We start from the raw sequence: 19,499 nt of genomic DNA on the forward strand, positions 1-19,499 counted from the left end.
TGTCTTAATATTTTGCTTCAGCATAATGAAAACGTTTCAGCCTCCCTCCTTTGTTCTTTCCTGCCGTCTTTTGCAGCAACGTCTGAATTAAAGTAAGTATAAAATACTTTGTTATGCAAATTACACTCAGATATTCGGGGGGATGAAAATCCTAGGGAAGAGCTCTCCAAGCAAACCAATCATTTATCTATGGGGGGTTTTGGGGTATGAAATAAAATCCACGAGCCTTTTTTAACACATGAAAGTCGTACTTCTTAACCTCATCCATCAATGTGCGGAGTAGGCTAGCCACTCCCTGTAGAATCTTTACAGGTAATAGAACAAAGCCACTTTCTAAAACGCATTTGACACATGCTAATGCTCAGTCTGGAAGTACCTGCTTTGTTTTCAGCACATACAGTCTGCCCTGTCAACCCTTGGCTTTCTTCTTATTATAATTTTTTAACATTCCAAACAATAAAACGAGTAGTAACTGATATTAATAATTAGCAGACGTGTACAGAGCTGCTCTTTAGCTTCCCTAACCAATTCTTCACATTAAAAATAGATAAGGGGAGGATGAGGCTGACATTTAAATGTCCAGTTCTCTTGACAGGCAACAGAAATATGGACATCTACACAGTCCGAGGGCTTTACTGACTGGGGAAAAGATGTCTAGAAAACCTATGTATATCTCCCACCCAGTAACGTGTTCCAGGGGGACACATGATGCTGCAATTTCTTTTTCTGTAATCTGGAAACTGGCTTCTGTTTTCTTTATGAGCCACAATACTAGGTAGCTATAATGCTGTTAGACCCAAGCAAAAGCCTCCTGTCATGCCCTCTCCAGTCCTACCAGTTACTTGTAAACACAAAAACATCTCCAAATGCCCCATATTAAAAATAATACTCAGAAAGACGCTGTTTTTCTGGGATGGCAATAGGAAATACACATCTTCCATTAGATGGCTGATATTTTCCTAACTCATATGGGATTTGTCACTGAAAAAAAACAAAACCCAAAGGAAATGAAATCCTCCCCTGCAGTCTTAAATCCTTTTTTGGTTATGGATTTCCTTCAGGAGAAATTATCACCTTGGTGTGCATAGCTCTGCACTGGCAGCTTTAGGCAATGGCTTCCAATTAAACAGCAGGAGGGAGAGCAAAGGGACTAAACAACATCAAGATGGCTTTACATGGGAAGTACCTCAAGGAAAAAGGGGGCACTAACCCACCATGAAGAGAGGGGTGACTGACAGTCTCCAAATGGGTAGTCAGAAGGAGTATTTTGCTTCTTATAGGCGGGACGGTGGTCCCTGCCAGTAGCTCCCATCTGCGATTGAGCAGACAGCACAGCAACACTGCTCCATCACACCTACCACCATGCCTTCTGTATGACTGGGTGTTTCTTCAGCATAACAGGGCACAGCAAATGCTGGGGGTGAAAACACCCACATAGAATCCCAGACTGGTTTGGATTGGAAGGGACATTAACGCTCACCCAGTTCCACCCCCCTGCCATGGGCAGGGAACACCTTCCACTAGACCAGGTTGCTCCAAGCCCCATCCAAATTTGCCTTTTTTTTTTTTCCCAGTGATTTTTTTTTCCAGTGATTGTGTCTGAAAGTTAAATCTGCCATTATAAGATTATGCTAATAGCTAAACCTCAGCTGTATGTGTCAATTTGTACTTCAGGAAGGTTGTTATCCCCTGCATCAATACTGGAGGAACAGAATGAGCATTAGGTGGTTCTCATGTACATAGAAAACGTATATAGACCAAGCACTACCACTGCAGGATGCCACAAATCAGGAGTTCTGGAAATGCTTCTGAAAAGGTGATTATAATCCCCAAATGCTGACTTGGAAACGGCAGACTTCTTGCAACAACACATGCAATTACAGCAAGCCCTTGTAGAATTTATTCTCCGTTAAACATGTAGGGTAAGTATCAATAAAGATCGGTTGTCTTCTTTTCCTTTACTACCAATCTGACCTTGTTGTTAATAAAAGTAAGAAATAGCCTTTTTCATCAATGTAGGAACACATGTAGATTGATATTTATCACCACAGAGTCTGCTTAGAGCCCTTCTAGCTTGCTTTGAAGGATCACAAATTATTCACAACACAGCGGGGTTTCTTCAGTGATCACATCTGATGCATTTTAGACAACATCTCTGTTTTTGTATCTAGTATCAAACCCTATAAACCACATCATTTTATGAGGAACCTGAAATTGGATTCCTCTGAAACAGAACATTTCCTTCCTTGACTGTCTGCAGCACTTTATAAAACATTTATTGATAGGATGCCTAAAAATACACATAGGCCAGCACAGCTTTAAGATGGATAACTGTGGCAGCCAAAGACTAGATTTTACACCACAGGGTTCTCATTAGGCATAGCTGCCTGGAAATCACACATCTTCTGACATAGCATTATAAATATTTTCATTTATAATGAATAATTCAGCTCACTGAACAGACAAAATCATGTAATTTTTACTTCTTCAAGGATCCCCAGCAAAAGCTGTGCCCCCAAAACATACAGAGGGCCCAGGTGAACAATTCTGTGTCTTTCTGCCCATTTCTTTTTATTTGAAAACAAAATTTAATTATTCCTTTTGTGACACACATCAGCTTTGGGGCCCCCAACTCAAGAGGGATGTGGACCTGCTCAAGTAAGTCTAGAGGAAGCCATGGAGATGCTGCGAGGGCAGAAGCACCTCTGCTATGTAGACAGGCTGAGAGAGCTGGGCTTGTTCAGCCTGGAGAAGAGAAGGCTCCAGGGAGATCTTAGAGCAGCTCCACTGGCTAAAGGGGCTGACAAGAAATCTGGAGAGGTACTTCTGACAAGAGCCTGTAGGGACGGGACAAGGGAGAACAACTTTAAACTGACAGAAGGGAGATTCAGATGGGATATTAGGAAGTTCTTCCCTGTGAGGGTGGTGAGGCCCTGGCACAGGGTGCCCAGAGAAGCTGTAGCTGCTTCATCTCTGGCAGTGTTAAGGCCAGGTTGGATGGAGCTTGGAGCAACCTCGTCTAGTGGAAGGTGTCCCTGCCCATGGCAGGGGGTTGGAACTGGATGAGCTTTAAGGTTCCTTCCAACCCAAACCAGTCTGGGATTCTATACTGTTGGTCCAGCTTCAGCATGAAACGCAGGGATGCCGCCTTTGGCCAGGCATTTCCTGGTGCGACTTCATGTGATGCTGAAAACTCCTGACCGATAAAACCTTCTGGGCTTGGCTGCCTGCATATGTATGAGCTGGGACTCCTTTCCTTAATGCAAATGGAAAAGGCTGCCTTCCTTCCTGGCTAATTAAGGCAGTGACAAACATGTTCGCACAGCACTGAGATGCACGACTTCCCCAGGGAAACGTGGTACTGGGTTTTGCACCAGCAACAGGGACAGGCAGAGACACAGACATGCACAGCCGCTGTCCCAGCCCACAGATACATTTCCAGTGAAGCACCAGGAAGACACTCACTGCTTCCATGCGTTTTGGTCCAGCTGGCTTCCCCAGGTGAAAAGCTGGCACGTGGACACCAGAATGAGAGGAGAGGGCACTGTCAGTGACACTCCCTCTTTGTTGCCTTTGCTTGCAAACCTCCTCTGTTATTTATTAAAGTTACAAAACATTTACCTTTCTGTTATTGTGTAAAGCTGTATTATTAGCTTGTTACACGTTACGGTAAACCGAGAGACAAACCTTCAGATAACTCAGATACAGCAACCATTACTGGTTGCTACTTGGGAGATTACTTTTCATTTCTTCAAACACTTAGAGCTACTAAATATTTAAAATACATTCAACACAGAGATTTAGAAAAGACTGAAAGACAAAACACCTAGCTCAGTCTTCATTCATTCAGCTTCTAAGCAAGGACATCTGGTTTTAGCCCTTCTCTAGGAAACTCTTTGAGCAATGTGGCCCTGTCTGTGGTACGGGGCTGGAACTAGATAATATTTAAGGTTCTTTCCAACCTAAACCAGCCTGTGACTCTATGATTGTCCCTTATTTCTTTAAAAAGATACTTAATTCCCTCCTGACGTAGGGATCAGCTCCCAGTACTCAGGTTTCTCACTCCCAGTGGGGTTCATATGAAACACACCACAGTACCAGCTGTATGACTGCAGCAGGCTGAGTCTGGCTGTACAGTTATTCAGGCTGTACTGTCCATTCCAGGAAACACACTCTCTGTGTTAAAGACGCACCTTAACATCACACAGCACACCCAACCCAAGCAAGTCTGCAATTAATTTCATATATTTTATCCACAAGCACATCTGTTGCAGCGTATTTCACCATATTCAAGGGACTAGATAAAAGCCCACTATCTGCTGTCTGTAGGTGTAAACCGCATCCATGTCATACTCATACTCCTGAGAATTTCTGCTTAATGAGTATAGCGATCTTAATTGAGATTTCATGTTTGCTTTACCTGGTTAAGCACAGAGCAAACACCAGAGAAATTACGGTGACACAAAAAGAATGAAAATTGCCCAACAGCTAATTAACAGTGGTTGAAACTTGCTCAGTTCAAACAATAACCTGCCCAAGCAATGGGTGTTTTCCAGCACAGCAAATGCTTCACCTCTCGGGTAAACCTCTGAACTTGCTGTGATGCTTCAGGCACCTGAACCACTAATTGAAAAAGAATAATTTAAAAGAAAGCATCATCTTACCCTGCAAAAGAGGAAAATGACTAAATACATAAATCTTCTCTTGTACACAGTGAACTAGAAAATGGGCAGACTGAGCACATGTGTGTTTGTGGGAGATTCTGTGTTTAATCCATGCATTTCATAATGTTTAGAAGGATACAATCACCATTTCATGGCTGCTTTCACATGGGTCACTGCTGTGTGGCTCAGAACTGCATTAAAGCATCAGCTCAAAGACTGGTGAATCTTTCCATATGGTTGTATTCAGCTTCAGATAGGGCCCCAACTTCAAAGTCTGCACTGCCTTTCCCACATCAAGAAGGATACAGTTATGGAGATGCCACGCACTGCATGCAATGGTTTTAACCTTGCCACTTTTGCTTGCATTTAGAAGCACTAGAGATTTAGTAAACTCATTATTTTTGCCCCAAGTCCAAACATTTAGATGAAGCCCTCTCCCACTTACACAGCCTTATGTTTTGCAATATTAAATCACTTGCTTTGTTTTACATATGGCAATCAACCATGACCTCCAAGAGCCTTTATTAGGCTTAATGTTTAGTCCCACCCCTGCTCTAATGATCGGGTAAGAATGCCATTTTAGCTTAGAGAAGCATGAGGTGCAGTGCTTAAGTGCAGTTGAGAGCTGAGACCTGTTTTGGGTATTACCCAAGAGAACAACAGTACTTTGCTACAGCAGTGGCAGTACAGCATTAAAGCATAGAAATATGCAAGCAACAAATAGATTCTAGATAAGAAAACTATCTGCAAAGTGGAAAGCCAGAATCTCAGAAATGCATGAATAAAACCTTCTTATCAGACATGGTATCTCATTTTCTCAAGCAATCAGAACCTCCTGTGAGGACCCATTCTATTTCTCATGGTGGTTGGTCTACTTTGCTCATTCCTGGTTTTCAGTTACTGGGGATAATAAGAATATTGATTAATGACTGATTTTAATGTCATGTAACACTGACAACATACATATAATGCTGTAATTATATAAGCAACTGTCTCTATAATCACTCCTTAATGAATCACTATCTATCAATCTGGACTTTGGTTTTAAAAGTACAACCTTCAACCATCAAAATCTAACTGGATTTTCATTAAAATATTACAGGATTTAAGCAAATAAGCTACAGAACCATGCCTTGCAAGAAATCAATATTTCATGCCATAATTTATATTGTGGAGAGCCAAAGTAGGAAGAAATTTATTGTAAAACAGGAACTTGCATTTTGCTGTTACTGTCTTCTTTTCCTCTCTCACAGAAATCCAGTGAAGCTTCAGAAGTGCCAACACCTATATCCATACCTGTTAGGGGCTAAGCTAAGGGCACTGAAGAGATTATGTATGTCAACCATGACAAAAAGGAAGGGCCATGTTTGACCTATACCACTTCTGCTGTTCATCCCAGGACAGATATTAAAGCAGAAGGCAATTTAAAAAAGAAAGGAGATGAAGGAATATTTTGTATTACCACGTAAAACACACAGATGTTCCCAAAGGCAAGAAGCACTTTAATCAACTCCTTGAAAGACAAAAGAGGTTTCAACATTGTGCTTCGACTCCTGCATCCAATCCTGCTTTTTGTAATGAGTGCAATTTCCCCTCTAACAGCAGCATCTAATTTCTCATTTTCATTAAAGGTTCAACATCTTTAAATGAAAGACAATTAAAATAATTTCAAAATGAAACAGCAAAAAGCCAGAAGTGCTTTACAAGCAAACCCTTCCCCTAATTGCTCTTTAGATTCATCTCCCACTTCTGCTCCCCTCCCGTAATGTCAACTGGATTTAAGGAGAAGTTTTCAGAAGCAAGGAAGAATTCCTCTGGTGTAATACCACTAAGTGAGTCTTTAGGTCTTACTAAGCACTAATCCCACTGCTGCCAAAGGGAATTTTGCTCGGATAAAGACTGACAGATCTATCAGCCTCCGTGTCCTCAACAGGTTCTACAGAAATTCAGATCATTAAGAGAGGAGCTCCTGGATTAGGATTATTTGGTCACTTGCTCCACTATTAAATAAATGGACTGTTGCTAACAGGCCACTTTGGTAGAAAATATAGTTATTCTGATAATGACATGGTTCATGTACAGAAGTCTTTCTCAGCTAATGGGTGTCTTCCTTAGGATGACTGTTAAAGACCTATGTCATGAGACGTTGTCAGGCTCAAGACTTTGTCAGCATTTTGAAATACAGAAATGCAGAACCAGAACATATCACTTTTGTTACATACTCCCCCCCCCCCCCATATTTTACTCTCATTATAATAGACACAAAATGGTGATGACTTTTAAAAAACACCAATGCTGAAGAAGATGTCAGTGACTTGAAAATTGCTGGTGTCAGAAAAGAAGCATCTGAAAAATGGCTAATAAAAAGAATTGAGCTTCTGCTCTGTCAGCAGTGCAAGTCCTCATTATGGTATATGACTACATTTATGCTTATGCTTTGTTCTGGTCTTGCTGTATTAAGACAATGCCTACTGAAATGATAGAAAAACAAAATAGAAGAAAGTGTTCGCTGTTCAGCATTTCTAAACAACTAATTCCAAGAGCCAAGTGAGCACTGCTGGGCACTTTTTCCTGCCTGAAACCCTCTAATATATATCTACTGCTAGAAAGATCATCTAAAACTGTAATGCTAAGGGAGAACTTGGAAACAGATTGGACTTTAGAACCCAGAAATTTCTGTTCAGTCTTTCGTCCTCATCTTAGGTAACTATGAGTAAGTTTCTGTGTGGGTGAATGAACCACCATGAGTTTTCATTTAAAATCTGTCCCTTGAGCTAGATTCCCCTGCCTTCAGTCCTCTGTCTCTCAATTGAACTGGAATTTTGTTAGCTGGAAAAGGCTACGACATTTCTCCTCTCCCAGTGATGGGTGGAGACTCTTCCCATATATTGGGAGTTTAACACCCAATCCTGCTGCTGTTATAGCATGGAGGCAAATGCCAGAACATGTGCACACTCCCACTCCTCTTTCCGGCAGCTCTTTTTTTAGTGGCATCGTGCCCAACCATCTTATCAACACACACCTCAAGATTCTCCCCCAGGTTCTCACAGATGGATAGTTTCCATAGGTGGTCCCAACCATCAATCTGCAAGTGACAGCCTGCAGCAAAACTGGCCTGGACCTCATTATCATCATTAGAATCAGAGAATCACAGAATGGTTTGGGTTGGAAGGGACTTTTAAGCACATCCAGTTCCAACACTCTGCCATGGGCAGGGACACCTTCCACTAGACCAGGTTGCTCCAAGCCCCATCCAACCTGGCCTTGAACACTGCCAGGGATGGGGCAGCCACAGCTCCTCTGGCCACCCTGTGCCAGTGCCTCACCACCCTCACAGGGAAGAATTTCTTCCTTGTAGCCAACCTAAATCTCCCCTGTTTAAGTCTGAACCCATCACCCCTTGTGCTGTCACTACAGTCCGTGATGACGATTCCCCCTCCAGTATCCTTCAGATACTGGATATCATTCTTTTCTAGCTTTCTCTTTTTCTTTTTAGGTAGCATTTTAATGCTCTTTAATCATAGACTGAGCTTTTGCAGCAATTCCAACTCACTATCCTCTCTTAAATAAAAAAAACCCATCCCAGTTCCTGTAGCGATAAGCTTTTCAGCCCTTTTTCTTTCTCCCAAGAAGCTTTATGCTGAAAAGGCTGTAAGATGTTTCTCAGTTATATGCGTTCCAGTCTACCTTGCACCCTTTCCTTTGCAATGTTACTTCTGACATGGGAAATGGACATTATGACATGCAGGGCTTCAACTGTTTAGCTGCACCTTCCAAGTTCTACCACGTAATTTTCACAGTTAATATTAACAGCTCCTAATGACTACACCAGGTGAGCAAACTGGAAGGGATATCTATTTCATTAAACCTGGCAAAAAACCTGGCTAAAACCTGACTTCATTTTAAAATCCCCAAGCTCTCTCCCCAAAAGCTTTATGTTTATTGATGCATCTCAGAAACCACTGGCTCCTGTAAGAAATGTTATAACTTTTAACATTTTATTTAATCACCATACAATCCCAGACTGGTTTGGGTTGGAAGGGACTTTTAAGCTCACACAGTTCCAACCCCCTGCCATGGGGTACCTTCCACTAGACCAGGTTGCTCCAAGCTCCATCCAACCTGGCCTTGGACACTGTCAGGGATGGGGCAGCCACAGCTTCTCTGGGCAACCTGTGCCACGCCTCAGCACCCCCACAGGGAAGAACTTCCTCCTAATGTCTAATATAAATCAGTTTAAAGCCCTGTCAGGTTAAAGCCATTCACCCTTGTCCTGCCCCTACAGGCCCTTGTCAAAAGCCCCTCTCCAGGTTTCTTGTCAGTCCCTTTAGGCACTGGAAGCTGCTCTAAGGTCTCCCCAGAGCCTTCTCCAGACTGAACACACCCAGCTCTCTTAGCCTGGTGCTCCAGCCCTCTGATCATCTTTGCAGTCTCCTCTCTCTTCTACCACCTCCAATGCATTAATCGGTATTCACTACAGTGTGTTACAGACTGTTCTTGAGGACAGTATCAACTGAGAAGTTCAGGGTAGCATGTCTGCCTGAAATCAGATTACCCCAATACAATCTTTTCCTCTTGTATCAGGGCTGAGCACTGCTAATGATCATTCTTAAGCTGTCCTCCACAGCTGAATCACTGCAGAAAAAATGGGAGATTACATATCAAATGCTTTTGCAACTCTGCCCATGTATGAAAACACACACACATACTCAGCGCACAAAGGGTCTTGTTTTGAACAAGAAGCTGCCAATTACTGTCCCCACAAGGCTAATTTATAAGCTCTGACTTCCACAGCTGTAGCCCACAGCTGCATGCAAGGTTCAAAGTACCTGCTGAAGAACGAATCCTTTCAGAGGCTCTTCACTTTCTTATTCTGAACAAACCTTCATCAGTTTTCCAAGCATAAGAGCATACTGGTGTGTGATCTTGGGAAGGCTGCCTTCCTCACGGGCATAGCATGCAAAGGCAGGACTGAAAGGCACCAGGCTTGCAAGATCCCGATGACAGACGGATGGTTATATGGCACTGGCTACTTTGTTTTGAAAACATACTGGAGGTGGGCTCTTGCACTGAGATCCCTTTCCCTTTACACTGATATGGCTTTAATTGTAGAATCAATTAGGTTGGAAAAGCCCTTCAAGACCATCTAGTCCAACCGTTCCCACAGCACTGCCAAGGCCACCACTAAACCCTAGCGCTGAGGGCCTCTTCTACACAGTTTGTGAACCCTTCCAGGGATGGTGACTCCACCACTGCCCTGGGCAGCCTGTTCCAATGCCCGACTGCCCTTTCAGGGAAGAAATTGTCCCTAATCTACAGTCTAAACCTCCCCTGGTGCAGCTTGAGGCTGTTTCCTCATGTCCTATCCCTTGTTCCTTGGGAGAAGAGCCCAGCCACCTCCTGGCTCCATCCTCCTGTCAGGCAGTTATAGAGAGTGATAAGGTCCCCCTGAGCCTTCTCTTCTCCACCCTACCCCCCCCCCCCCCAGTTCCCTCCGATGTTCCTTATCACACTTGTGCTCCACACCATTCACCAGCTCCACTGCCCTCCTCTGGACCTGCTCCAGCACCTCAATATCTCTCTTCTTGTGAGGGGCCCAAAACTGAACACAGGATTTGTGGTGCAGCCTCACAGCGCCCCGTACAGGGGGACTGTTACTTCCCTTTAACTGGGATGACTGCATGTGAGCTACTGGCCCAGTGTGCAGTTCCAGAGGAGCAGGGACAGATGCAATGATGCTCAGCTGTTTCGTTTGGTTTTTTTTTTTTAGCCAGAAAGAAACAGACATAAGAAGCAAGTATTGGTCCCAGACGTTTCAGTGGGGTGCTGGTTCTGAAATCTGAGTATAACACTCAATCTTCCACTGTAAATGAGGTTCAAAAATAAAAAGAAGACTGCACTAACAAGAGCAGCAGAGACAGTTACAAGACTCTTATTTTGAGATTTTAATTGATATGACATTGATGGTAAGGAGAGTACCACTGTTTCCCCTGATATGACCTCTGCAGTTGTGAGATAAACAAAACTTCCTGACAAAGACTCTAATCTCAGCTCTTAAAATGCATCTGGTAGCCAGTCAGCCACCTGCTCTGTATAGACAATCTAACAAAATTAGAGATCCTTGGAATGAAGCCTGTGTTTTTCTCAGTTCAATATCCAGACCTGGCTGGCTCCTTCAGCCAGAGAGATCGTGCATTGCTGGAGGTTAGTGCTCAATTCTTGCTCGGATCCTCTAATTCAGTTAAACCCTAGAAATTATGTGCCATATTCATAAATGAATGAGGAACATGAAGTTCTCAGAAATAAGTGAGGGAGCAGAAGGTTCTACATTTAAACTAAAAATACAGGCATCATCCTCATCCTGCACTCACACACTGGTTTGTCAAGGAAGTGGGGCCTGAAAGAACAGGGCACACAACGCCAAGCCCTTGGCTAAGAGAGGTGCAGGCTCTAGTCAGGCTCTGAATAACACCACTTCCCACATTGTGAGAGAACATTGTTTAACCAACACTCCTCACAGCTTCATCTGCTGCTACTCTAGTTACAGCTAAGGCAGTATCTTCCCATTTTGCTCTCTATAGCTCATCAGTAGTACAGGCATATGTCATGCACTAATAGTCTGATAAAAAACTGAAGCCGTTTATAGTTCATTCAAGGGAATAGTGTTATCTTCTGTGGTCACCTTATTTAGTAATCTCAGATGGTTCTAATTAATCACAAATAAATGAGAATCTTCTCTTGGAACTGAAACAAATTACAGTTGAGGTAGGCTTTCCATGGGAATTACTCACTTCCCACTATATTTTTAGATCATTTATGCAGGTTACTTTCAGTTGCTTTATTTCCACATAAAACAATACCTGAGGTTGAAAAGCTGACTTTAATCCCTGAAGCTGTCTGCATACCAGGCTATCAAAAGAATAACACAAAGTCTACTAGAGCAGTCAAGTCAGTCCTGGAACAATGCAAGGCAGGAGCAAGGGTCACGGATGAGCTGCCAGAGCTCCTCACCCTGCAGTGGCTGCACACTGGAAGAATGCTCCCACTGTTGTAAAAGCTGCTCCTCTTTCCTGGTTCAGATAAACCACCTATATAGCAATAGGGAACAGGTATTACAGACAGGTACTACAGTTTGAATGCAAAAAAATTGTCTCAGACTTTTTCAGGACGAGGTCAACCATCTCAGCTGCCTATTTTAGACTGCCAGAAAACAAAGATCAGACAAAGTAACAGATACATTCATACGGGCTTAAAAGTTACTATTATTTCCTTTGTAACATCTGCTGCACAAAACCAGTGAGGTTTGAATGTCAGTCTGTATCCCTTCTGCCTCACACATCATCATCAGCAACTCTGAAGGAGTATTTTGCAAAGGTCGCCTTTGCAGCCTTCTCAAATGTCTCTGCTACCACTGAAGTTATTCCCTAGACATCCCCAGTAAAAAGGGGAATAGATGTTTTTTGCACAGGTAAAGCTGGGAAGAGAGGAGTTAGGATGGTAAGATGACAATTCTCAGCATAGCTTATGGAAGAATCATAGAATGGTTTGGGTTGGAAGGGGCCTTCAAGCTCATCCAGTCCCAATCCCCTGACACAGGCAGGGACACCTTCCACTAGACCAGGTTACTCCAAGCCCCATCCAATCTGGCCTTGAACACTGCCAGGGATGGGGCAGCCACAACTTCTCTGGAGTCTTACTTTGTTATGCCTCTAGGTAAAAATGGTGCAGTTGGCAATTTAGCGCTTGATACAGGCGTAAATAAACAAATTACATTGACTGCTGCAAGAGAAAGCAGAAACATCTTACTATCTGTTAAGAGAGAATAACTTCAATAAACAGAAAGGAGTAACAGAAAGGCTGTCCTGTAAAATCTCTTCCTAGCCAGAACTGAACAAGGCAGCCATAATCCAACACACACCAAGCGTGCCAGGAGGCTCCTGCAGAGATCTCCCACTGATCCAGACTGAGTTTAAACTGATTTAAAGGATACAAACTGTGTATCTCAGGGGTAAGCCTAAAGACAAATAAGGATGCAGTGCCCTAGCATTGTGCCCTTTATGCCTAGGATGAAAGGAGAGTTACTTCTGGCACTGATGCAATGTGTGCTGCAATCGGTCACCAATGCTCATGTAGGATATGGCAGACACAGTTCTCGGTGAGGGCCTGGGGCTGCTCAGGCTGTTCGGTGCAGATGGACATCCTCTATGAAATCACAAGCTACATTTTTAGCTTGGCTTTGCAAACCACTGTGAAGCTGGCATGGGCTGGGGGAAGTGAGCTTGCCCAGAATATGGCGCTTCACATTGACGTGAACCTCACAGAACATATCTGCATTTGGGAGTGGAGCTTACTGGAGGGGATTTTTTTAACTGTCCCACTGTGATTCTGGCTGAGAGGTCTCCCTCCTCCTCCTCACTGCCACCTCGCTGCTCTGAAACACGACAGAGGTTTGTTCTTTGTCAAACTCCACTGCACCCATTCCTCAGTTTCCCCATCTGAGGTGCATTCCTGCCATTTAATACAATACCAGTATTTATCTTTTTATACACTGGTGTTATGTGTAAAGTGAATTGGTGACTTTTCATTTGTTGTCATGGCACTGTTACTAAGTAATTGTAACATGAACGAGGAACTAAAAACTATGCTTTGCTCCTTACTGTGGGGGCTTTGTTGGCTGCTTGTTGTACAGTTGGCCAACACCCTTTCAGAAACCTGTTGACTGAGTTTTGCCCTCGGCCCCTGCTCTATCTCATTTTGATACAGTACTCAGATTGGAGGCATTACCTGAAGTTTCACCCAAAAGGGACTGCAAGATATGATCAGAAAAACAGTATTAGCCCTACTTAGTTGTGTGTGACTATATAGCTAGATCTAATTATGCATCCCACAGGGAAAAATAAATTACATTTCAGATGCAGACAAAGATAAAAAGAGAGGCAATGCAGAACAGCATAGCAAAATACTGCCATCATTCAAGCTACCCTACAAGAGCAACCCCTCATGCTTTTGTCAGACTCTCCCGGGACCTGCTACTTTGAGGAAGAACAGGACAGGCTACCACATGGCTTTACAATCCGTGTCAGGACAAGAACAGGACAAGCTACCACATGGCTTTTCAATCCATGTCAGAAATGTAAAATCAAAGGGACAACGATGGAGTCAGAAATCCAAAGTTACTACTGGCTGAAGGTGCAAAACAAGTGTAAAATGATTTTTGTGTCAGAAAAGGTGATTAGTTAAGTCACTGAAAAAAAACTTTGCTAGAGTAACGTGAAATAAAATAGAATGACTAAACATATTAATATACACAACTAAGAACAATTCTATAATATTTCAAGCTATTGAAAATGGTAACCAAAAGGTTATGAAAACCATTTACTCTTTATCACCAAGTTCCAACTGTTGAGCTTCTCCTTGGCTAAGACTCAATTTGATGTTTTCTTCAACTACGTATCTTGATGATTGTTTTATATACACTCAACCCAATTAAGCTGTGACACCACCTCCAACAGTGCGAATACGTAAAGAGCTCTAAGGAGGGGAAACAATTGCTCTAAGTAGTGGCAGTGGGTGACCCAAGGCAGAATGATGTCAGTAGAGTGAGAAATCCTTTTCTGATATGGAGCTGCTATAGTTTATGTGGCCATTGAAAAAAACACCATGATTTTCAGTAGCTGTGAAGGCAAAGAGGATAGATAAACAGCTAGTGGTCCAAGATCTCCTGGAGGGTATTTCCCTTTTGGACTGAAGCAGGTTAGGTTGTTCCCTCATCTGTGTCACCCAACTATCCTCATGACAGCATTTTTGTTCAATCACCTACCTGGCACAGAGCAAGCTCAGAAGAATGTGATTTTTACTTTAAAGCATCTTTCCTGTGCACTTCTGTTCTTTGGTACTCCATGTGGGTATCTTTCAGCAAAGGATGGCTGAAGCTCCTCTGCATTTCCTGCTCACAGTAAAGCCATGCTGACAACTCTTAACTTTTTATGTCATATCAAATACACAAGGTCAAAACAAAAATCCCCTCCCACTGTGACTGGGATTTCTTGCTAAATCAGCATTACTCAAAGACTTAAAGTCTTGTTGAGTTCTTAAACACTGTCCTTAGGCTGTTTGCCTCCTCTGAATTCCTGTTGAATACTGATTTTGGATTTAAAGGTCCAGCTGCCCACCTAATCAGGTTGCCCTGGTGTATACGAACTTTGACTAATTAATGGGTTATTTAAAATGTGCAGATACCTCAAGGACTAAAGAACATGAAGATCATGAACTTTTCTTCTCTTGCTTTATGCCACAATGCTTTAGATCAAAATACAGCTTTACAGAAAGACAGGCTTGCCCTTCAGGATACAACCACCAACCAGATTTTTGTGTGGATTTCTTTTTCAGACACATCTAAGGCAAATCTGACTATCCTTAGCTATAATCAATCTTAAAATACCATGAAAATGACTTGATATTAAACTTGAGACCACATGTTGGCTTTTGAGATATTCATAACTCCAGCAGACCTTATATTAAGCAAATGGAATTCATTTTGTAGACGGTAGCCGGATGCATCTCTCCACAGGTGAGCTACCATCTAGGCAGGTTTAATGGACAATTCCTCAGGCTGCCCTGGCAATTACTCCTGTGCTGACCTAGAAGGATCATTAATATTAGGGAGTTGAGATGCAATTCAATTTCCACTCTGGCTCAGCCCTAAGCTTCTTTAAGTAGATGCTGTCAGCTGTGTCAAATTATATATGATGCCTAGGTGATGTGGGAGACTATTAGGAACAGAGCTGGGAATGGCAAACTTAATTCACAAAGTTTTCAGCCTGAACTTGAACAGTGGCCTAAAATACCAATAGGCCAGAACCATTCAGCACAGGAAAACTCTACCAACCACCCAAAATAGTTTACTAGGGTGGGGGGAAAGGGGGTAAGACACTATGGGAAGAGCAAAACAAGGTATGGATTAGCCCAGAGCAGTAAGAGCTGCATATTAAGAGGTTTCGAATCATACAATGAAACAAATGGCTTAATGGCAGAACTCTAAGGAAGCCCAGCTAATGAACACAAACAGGATTAGACAGCATACCCAGCACGCCAAGGTTTGATCCTCACTCCTGGAACTGCAGTAAAAAGGATAGCCTGGATCCAGCTCAGCAGGCAACCCTTTCACAGTCATGACCCCCCCCCCCCCCCCCCCCCCCCAGCCATCACTCCTCTCTACTCAGCAGTTCCAACCTGTAAACTGCGACAAACCCGAACAACTGTCTACCCTACTTTATTATCCTCTGAGTCATCTGAAAGACAACAACATATCAGAAAAGCTTTTTCCCCTTTTCTTTCTTCCTAATGAGGGGAAAATCAGAAAAATGAGACATTTATGTACCGATAAAAGGGTTTACAAGCCCCTTTACCCCTTTAGGCAACCCTCACCTTTGTCTTTGCTCACTATCGCAATACACCCCATGTCCCACCTGGTGCCAGCTCTAGTTTTGCCAGCAGAATTCCCATGGTGCACGCAGGCACCAGAGTGCATGCACCATGCGGCATTTTAACTCTTCTCGGGGATGAATAAGGAGCTAGGAAAGATCATGCACTTCCCCAGAGGAGCTGAGTGCTCCCTCACAAACAACATACCACCTTTCTGCTTGTTTTCAGGTAACATGGCAAGCTTTGGAAGCGAAGCTCTTTTAAATCAGATGCCTTGGGGGTTTGGTATAAATAAGTAAATAAATGGATAGATGAACAGATAGATAAAGAGAACCCCCCCTCCCCTTGCTCTTCACTCTTAGAAACAAGCAAATAAACCATTGATCTTTAAAAAAAGAGACACTTTCGTTGTCATAAACATGCATCAATTTACCATCCACCCCCCAAGAGATTAGAATGAACTTCCTTAACAAATGAAACTACTTTGCATTATATATCATGAAATATTAGTCAATCAGATACAGTCATTCGCTGGTATGGAATTTTTTCTTATCAAAACATGCATGTAACTCACAGGAATTCCAGTTGTGCAAACGCTCACTGAAAGAAGATCAAATCAACACAAATACACACATAACGTACGCACACACATACACGCAGAGCCAGAGCCAAAATGAGAAGCATGCATGGTCAGGGTTTAAGCATCATTTAAGCCAAAATAATTGCTAGATTAGTAAAAAGAAAGCAGCCTGGCAACTATTTGAAGCAGGTTTTATTCATGCTTTTATTTGATCCTGCATAATTTTCCTTTCCTTTATACTCATTTGGAGCCAACATGCTAAAAAATAAACCCTAGCTCTATTGTTTTAAAAAAAAGCAGAAGAGAAAAAGCAGAAGCATCCATGCTCTGGGTACTGAAGCTGTATTATCTTGGAGCAGAGAAGAAAAAAAAAATAATTCAATTTCAAAGCTTTTTCTGAATTTAAAACAGGTATCGTGCACACATTTGATCTTAGCATTAATGACATGCAATCTCCAAGGAGATCTATTTTAATTCAAATAATAATAATAAAATTCAATTTCAGTAATCAGTGCAAATGCCTTTTTGCTTTTTTTCTTATTTTTTTTTTTCCTTTCTCCTCCTCGCTGCCAGCCTAATGGCATCTTAAACCCTGCATGCTGCGGTGCCTCGCCTGTGCTCTGCATCGGCTGTGAGAGAAGCAGCTACCTGCGAGTTTTCACAGTGCCATCTCATATCCATGTCTGCCTGGCTACCCTGCGTGCTTACGGCTTTGCTTTTGGGGTTGGGTTGGTATTTTTTTTCCCCCTCCCCCCCCCCCTCCCCCCCGCCCCCCTCAATTCCTAATGGAAATCCCAGGAAATTCAGTCCATCCTCTGAAATCAATAGTGGTGGCAGCCGCGCTCCCGGCGAGGCGGCGACGATCCGCCACCTGCGCACCCGCGTCCCCCCCGCCCCGGCCCCGCACACCGCACCGCACCGCACCGCACCGCCGGAGGACGCGGCGACGGCCGCCGCGATGCGGAACGGAGCGGTGCGGGCTCCGCCCCGCCGCGGTGGAGAAGGAGGGAAGGAGAGAAGGGGGGGAGGGAGCTGGCGCAGGGGCTGGCGATGGGTGTGGGGGGGACGGACACGCTTTTCTCTCTCCTCTTTCCACTGGGGTGGCTGCGGGAAGGCGGGGGGTGTGGTGTGTGTGACGGTGCTGCGCTTCAACGGCGTCTCCCAAAATATTCACGGTTGCTTTAAACTCCCTTCAAGTCTCTATTTTGAAGATGCACAGAACGCCCAGGCTGGTGTTAGGTACAGGCATGACTGTTACCAGAGGGTTACAGCTTCTCCTGCCATACAATTTCTCACCACCATTGCAGGGTGGGTGGACTAGATGACCTCTGAAGGTCCCTTCCAACACAAACTATTCTATGATTCTGTGATGTGAAGACACTGGAAACACTGTGGGCTTAGCACGGCAAAGCAGTTCAAAATGCACCTGATCTTAAGGTCCTTCCCAACCCTAACTATTCTATGATTCTATGACTTTACACTTAAGTACTCAGGAGGGTTACATTTCAGTAAATTCCAGAGTGCTTTTTTGACTCCAGTCCAAATATATGAAAAACAACACTAAATGCAAGAAACAGCTATGAACCTGAACTTGAGTACACACTCCTAAGCTGTACATGAAAGGTTTGCTGAATATGTGTATATTTTGCCAAATACATACAACTTCCTGCTTAAAACACTGCACTGAGGGATAGGAAATGTATATAGCATAGTATAGCAAAATAGTAGTACATCATGTATTTCATAGCCTGGGCCATTGCGCTAAATATCACAAATAGATGTAGTTTCTAAAATGCAAAAGCATTTTAAATTGCCTGAAAAGCCTACACCAAAAAAAGAGATAAAATCCAACATACACCTCCGAGAACAGAATAAGCAAAACTTGAGATTTGATTTAAATCTAAATATGCTAGATATTTCATTAACTAGACAAGAACAGTACAGACATATCATCATTAAAATCCTCGCTGCTGCACAGAACAGGCAGTTAAAATTATTGTCATTTATCTAGGAAAATAGCTACCCAAGAGCAAAAAAGCTCCACAATTTGTTTTGTATCTGTAACTTGTTTTTTTTCAGATAACATTTTATCAACAAAAATTACACCTACAATTCAGGGGGAGGTGGAAGCCTCAAGTTCTTACTCTTCAACCTAAGAGCAGGCTCAAATTAAGCTGTTTGAGATGAAAGTAAGACTTCTGCTACGTTACCCATCACTTCTGATGCTCTTCGTGAACGTGCAAGTTATGTGAGATTTAAATATAAGGATTAAATTCGCATTTCAGCTTGAGTCACAGCTCTCTTGAGCTCAGGTGGGCTCTGCTGATAACTGGTCACCTGCAAACCCCTTGGAAAACGTACTTAAGAACTCTGAGGTGTATGTGGATTTGCAGGCCACAGTGAGTTTTAATTTCCTAATTACTCAGATACAAATTCATTCTTGTCCAGGGAGATGTGGTGTTAAGGAAGTAGCCTTTCTCTTTTTGCAGGACAACCAGGATAGAATTTGGGCTGTGTTCAACGTGACATCGTCACCTTCCCCCTTGATACTTCTGCAAGGCTCCACTCTGCTAAACTACTAAACTCTGGGAAATAAACGTCAGCATCAACACTTTTTGTTATCCCTGTAACACTCGCTGTACTCTGCACCTGTGACAGAATTACCCTCTTCGAGCAGGAAGTCTGCAATCTCCTTCCCAGAGGTCTGAACTTTCTCATCACTGTCAGCCAAACTGTGCCCCATCAGGCCAACTTGCGGATACCTCTGTTCCCATGGATCGCTGGAAAACAAGCTCGACGTTGATGAAAATCTTTAAGAGAGCTGCCTTCCC

General features: G+C 43.1%; 1 protein-coding gene across 29 annotated transcripts in view; it reads right to left on the reverse strand.

The window, feature by feature from the left end:
• The window catches only part of NRXN1 (neurexin 1), a 680,000-nt gene that overhangs the window by 35,987 nt on the left and 624,514 nt on the right, over window positions 1-19,499 (reverse strand). Inside the window, exon 1 of one of the 29 annotated variants that reach the window (XM_061475302.1) lies at window positions 17,317-17,538. The exons of 27 other annotated variants lie outside the window; for them this stretch is intronic. In XM_061475302.1, coding sequence (XP_061331286.1) covers window positions 17,317-17,349 — 33 coding nt within the window. In that variant the 5' untranslated portion in view covers window positions 17,350-17,538. Of the gene's footprint in view, window positions 1-17,316; window positions 17,539-19,499 lie in introns of those variants that run through there. One more of the 29 variants, XM_061475301.1, reaches the window with a different exon arrangement.

Source organism: Pezoporus flaviventris, unplaced genomic scaffold (assembly GCF_033815535.1).
Source record: "Pezoporus flaviventris isolate CSIRO_AGI_PZ_B2104156 unplaced genomic scaffold, CSIRO_AGI_Pfla_v1 ptg000083l, whole genome shotgun sequence".
Taxonomy (NCBI): Eukaryota; Metazoa; Chordata; class Aves; order Psittaciformes; family Psittacidae; genus Pezoporus; species Pezoporus flaviventris.